General features: G+C 38.4%; 1 protein-coding gene across 1 annotated transcript; it reads left to right on the forward strand.

The window, feature by feature from the left end:
- On the forward strand, positions 1 to 3,441 carry LOC140877635 (uncharacterized). The gene is made up of 3 exons (XM_073281172.1): positions 1 to 1,743; positions 2,000 to 2,519; positions 3,143 to 3,441. The coding sequence occupies exons 1-3, from the start codon at positions 1 to 3 to the stop codon at positions 3,439 to 3,441; spliced, it is 2,562 nt and encodes an 853-aa protein (XP_073137273.1).
- Positions 3,442 to 3,829: the final 388 nt, after the last annotated feature.

The following is a 3,829-nucleotide window of genomic DNA, read 5'->3' on the forward strand; positions in this document are numbered from 1 at the left end:
ATGCAGGAACATCTTTCTGCTCAAGATGATGATATGTGGTACGTTATCACTGACGGACCCATGAAGATTCTCAAAGTCAACAATGCTGTAGCCATAACTGGAGGAGAATCACAGATGGTCGAGAAACCCAGAATGGAATGGACTAATGAGGATAAAAAGAAAGCAAATCTTGATAACGTAGCCAAAGATATGCTGTACAAAACGCTGGACAAAAATATGTTTAGCAAAATCAAGGCGTGCTCAACTGCCAAAGAAATTTGGGAGAAACTCACTCAACTGTGCGAAGGGAACGACCAAACCAAAGAAAAAAAACTCACTGTAGCAATACAGATGTTTGAAAACGTCAAGATGAAACCAGGAGAAACAATGACTGAGTTTGACGAAAGATTCAACAATATTATTTGTAAATTAATTTCTCTTGGAAAGATATACACTAATCTTGAAATTGCTTTGAAGGTTATGCGAGCACTACCCAGAGAATGGGATGTCAAGACCATAGCCATGAGGGAATCAAAAGATCTGAACAAGCTAGAGCTTCATGATCTGTTTGCAGATCTCAAAGCATATGAGTTTGAACTTGGAATCCGAACAGAGGAAGAACCATTAGCGTCAAACCCCACCAAGGCACTAACGACAACTATCCTATCTCAACCGATCGAGGATACAACAAAGAAGACAGCTGAACAAATGAGTGGAGAAGCTATGTCTCTCTTTATCAAAAGGTTTGGGAAATTTATGCGTAATAATAATAAATTTAAACCTTACTACAAACAAGACCATACAGAGGATGGTCCCGCATGCTTTAACTGTGGCAAGCAAGACCATTTTATTGCAGATTGTACTAAACCTAAGAATGAAGAAAGAAAGCAGCATTATGAGAAGAAGAAAGGCAAAGAAGGAAGAAGAACATATCGAAAGAAGAAGGAGCAAAAGGTACTAGTTGCAGACGAAGAGAAAAGCAAATGGGCTGAAACAGAATCTGATTCAACCGATACAGATAGCTCATCCAAGGAAATCGAGGAAGAGCGAGTTCAATGTCTCATGGCTAACTCCATACATGAAAAAGATGACACTGAGGTATTTGACTTCAACTCATCTGACTTTACACAAGAGGAACTTATTCAGGCACTAAATGAGATGGTCACTGAGTATAAGAAGCTTTCTATATTATTCGAGGAAGCAAAAACAGAAAAAGCATGTCTCATTGATAAATCAAGGGAATCTAGCTGTTTACAACAAAAAGAACTTGATGGTCTAAGGACTAAGCTAAATCTGTTAGCTACTGAGAATGATAATATGAAACGAGTATTCCAAGCTACTTTATTTGAAAATCAAAAGTTGCTTAAAACAATCAATGCTTGGAATAAGGCTTCTGTCTCTTTGGATAAGATACATGAGAACCAGAAACAAGCAGGTGATAAAACCGGTCTTGGATATGGATCAAATGAATGTACTGGCTCAAAAGAAAATACTCAACCGTACTCTAGTGGGAACAATCCCTATGAGATGAGATTTGTTCGATCTAGTACGATATATGAACACACTGAACCAGATGCAGATGTTAAACAGCCAAGTCTCTATTGTAAAGGTAAGCATGAAGGACTAGGATATGTGAAACCTAAGATCCCAAGGAAAGAAGAGACATGGAATAAACCAAGATTGAATGGACAAAAAATGGGAAACCAAACTAAGTTCAAACAATCAAGGTTTGAACCAAGTCAACTCAAGTACAGGAATCATCGGGTGACACATAACCAACACTTCAATTGTAAGCCTATTCAAAAACGATATAGACTGAATAACACAGATTAGAAGTTCAAACAGTACACTGTAAAGCCTAGATCACACACAAATTCACATCGTGTACCTCGACCGACTCACTTTGTAAACACTCACACGGGTAAAACCGTTAGAGTAATTCAGGTGTGGGTTCCAAAAGGTCTAATCCAATTTGGACCCAAATAGATAAGGGTACCATGGTTGTACATTCTTCTTACAGGTACTATTAGTAAAATTAGTCGAGAAGAATAGTGCAACAGAAAGGTCAATGTGGTATCTTGATAGCGGATGTTCCAGACACATGATTGAAAACAAAGATTTACTATCCGATATCATGCATTACAAAGGACCTAAGATTATTTTTGGTGATAACTCGAAGGGTAAGACCGTGGGTAAGGGTAAGATTACTCATGGTAACTTTATCATTAATGACGTATTGCTCGTTGATAACTTATGTTATAATTTGATCAACATCAGTCGACTATGTGACAATGGTTATACTGTTGAATTTCTTAAGCATTCTTGCATGATCAAATCTAGCAACGGCGATATTATGCTAACCGGACTAAGAGAACAAAACACGTATAGGTTGAATTGGCAAAGTAAACAACCGATAGTTCCTACTTGTTTTGTTGCTCAGAATGATAAGCAGTGGTTATGGCATAAACGGCTCAACCACTTAAATTTCAAGTCCATTAAGCATCTGAGTAAACATGAGTTGGTTATTGGCTTGCCCAAAGGTGATTTTAAAATAGATAGAGTTTGCTCCGCTTGTCAGCAGGGCAAACAGGTGAGAGCCTCTTTTAAAAACAAAGGATGCTCATCTTCTTCCAAATGCTTGGATCTGTTACATATGGATCTGTTTGGTCCTATACCAATCAGGAGCTTAGGGGGAATGAGATATACCTTAGTGATTATGGATGATTACTCTCGGTTTACTTGGGTAATTTTCTTATCATCCAAAGATCAAACTGCTACTCACCTGATAAAAATTTTCAAACGTATGCAAAATGAGAAACATACTGGGATAGACAGGATCAGGAGTGATAGAGGCACTGAGTTTTTAAACAAAACCCTTGAATCCTATCTAGATGACCAAGGCATCAAACATGAGTTATCTGCTGCTCGGACCCCACAGCAAAACGGGGTTGCTGAACGAAGAAATCGAACTCTTATATATCTCAAAGACTCTGGGCAGAAGAAATTAACACAGCATGTTACACTCAAAACAGATCTATGATTAACAAGAGACACAACAAAACACCATATGAGATCTGGAATGGCACAAGACCTGATGTCTCGTATTTTAAAGTATTTGGTTGTGTTTGTTATATTCATGATAATGAAAAACATCGCCTGACAGCTTTTGATGCAAAAGCAGATGAAGGCATATTTGTTGGATTTTCCTCAGTCAGCCGAGCTTACAGAGTGTTCAATAAAAGATCACTGACTATAGAGGAATCCATTCATGTTATTTTTGATGAAACTACTGTATGTGCAGAAAGGTTTCAAATTGACATTCAAGATTTAGCCAGCAGGCTGAAATCAACCGTTCTACAGGATGAAAGTGATAGTGATGACCCTCCTAACACAAGAGATGAGCAAGCAGAAGAGATTATTCAACCCAATGAAGGAGGAATAGATCACATCAATGACGAATAGATAATCGGAGAGGGTGCTATTGAACCTAACAACGCAATCAGGGATGAGGAAGACACTCAAACAGGCGCAAATCCTCTCGGACAAAATCTTCGGTGGAATAAAAATCATCCACCTGATCTGGTCATCGGTAACCCTACGGCACCTATTCGTACACGTAATCAACTGATTGATGAGTTATTGCATGCAACTTTCATTTCACAGCTAGAGCCCAAACACATAGATGAAGCATTACAAGATGCTAGCTGGATTGAAGCAATGCAAGAAGAACTAATTCAATTCACTAGAAACAAAGTGTGGAATCTAGTCCCTCGACCGACAAATCAAAACATCATAGGCACCCGATGGGTGTTTCGCAACAAATTTAATGAGGATGAGACAGTGGTAAGAA

Source organism: Henckelia pumila, chromosome 2 (assembly GCF_033568475.1).
Source record: "Henckelia pumila isolate YLH828 chromosome 2, ASM3356847v2, whole genome shotgun sequence".
Classification (NCBI taxonomy): Eukaryota; Viridiplantae; Streptophyta; class Magnoliopsida; order Lamiales; family Gesneriaceae; genus Henckelia; species Henckelia pumila.

Coding starts and splice junctions, on each gene's coding strand:
- LOC140877635 (XM_073281172.1), top strand. CDS start 1: ATGCAGGAACATCTTTCTGCTCAAGATGATGATATGTGGTACGTTATC. Junction 1,744..1,999: donor TCAAGTACAGGAATCATCGG/GTGACACATAAC, acceptor TTCTTCTTACAG/GTACTATTAGTAAAATTAGT. Junction 2,520..3,142: donor GGTTATTGGCTTGCCCAAAG/GTGATTTTAAAA, acceptor ATCGCCTGACAG/CTTTTGATGCAAAAGCAGAT.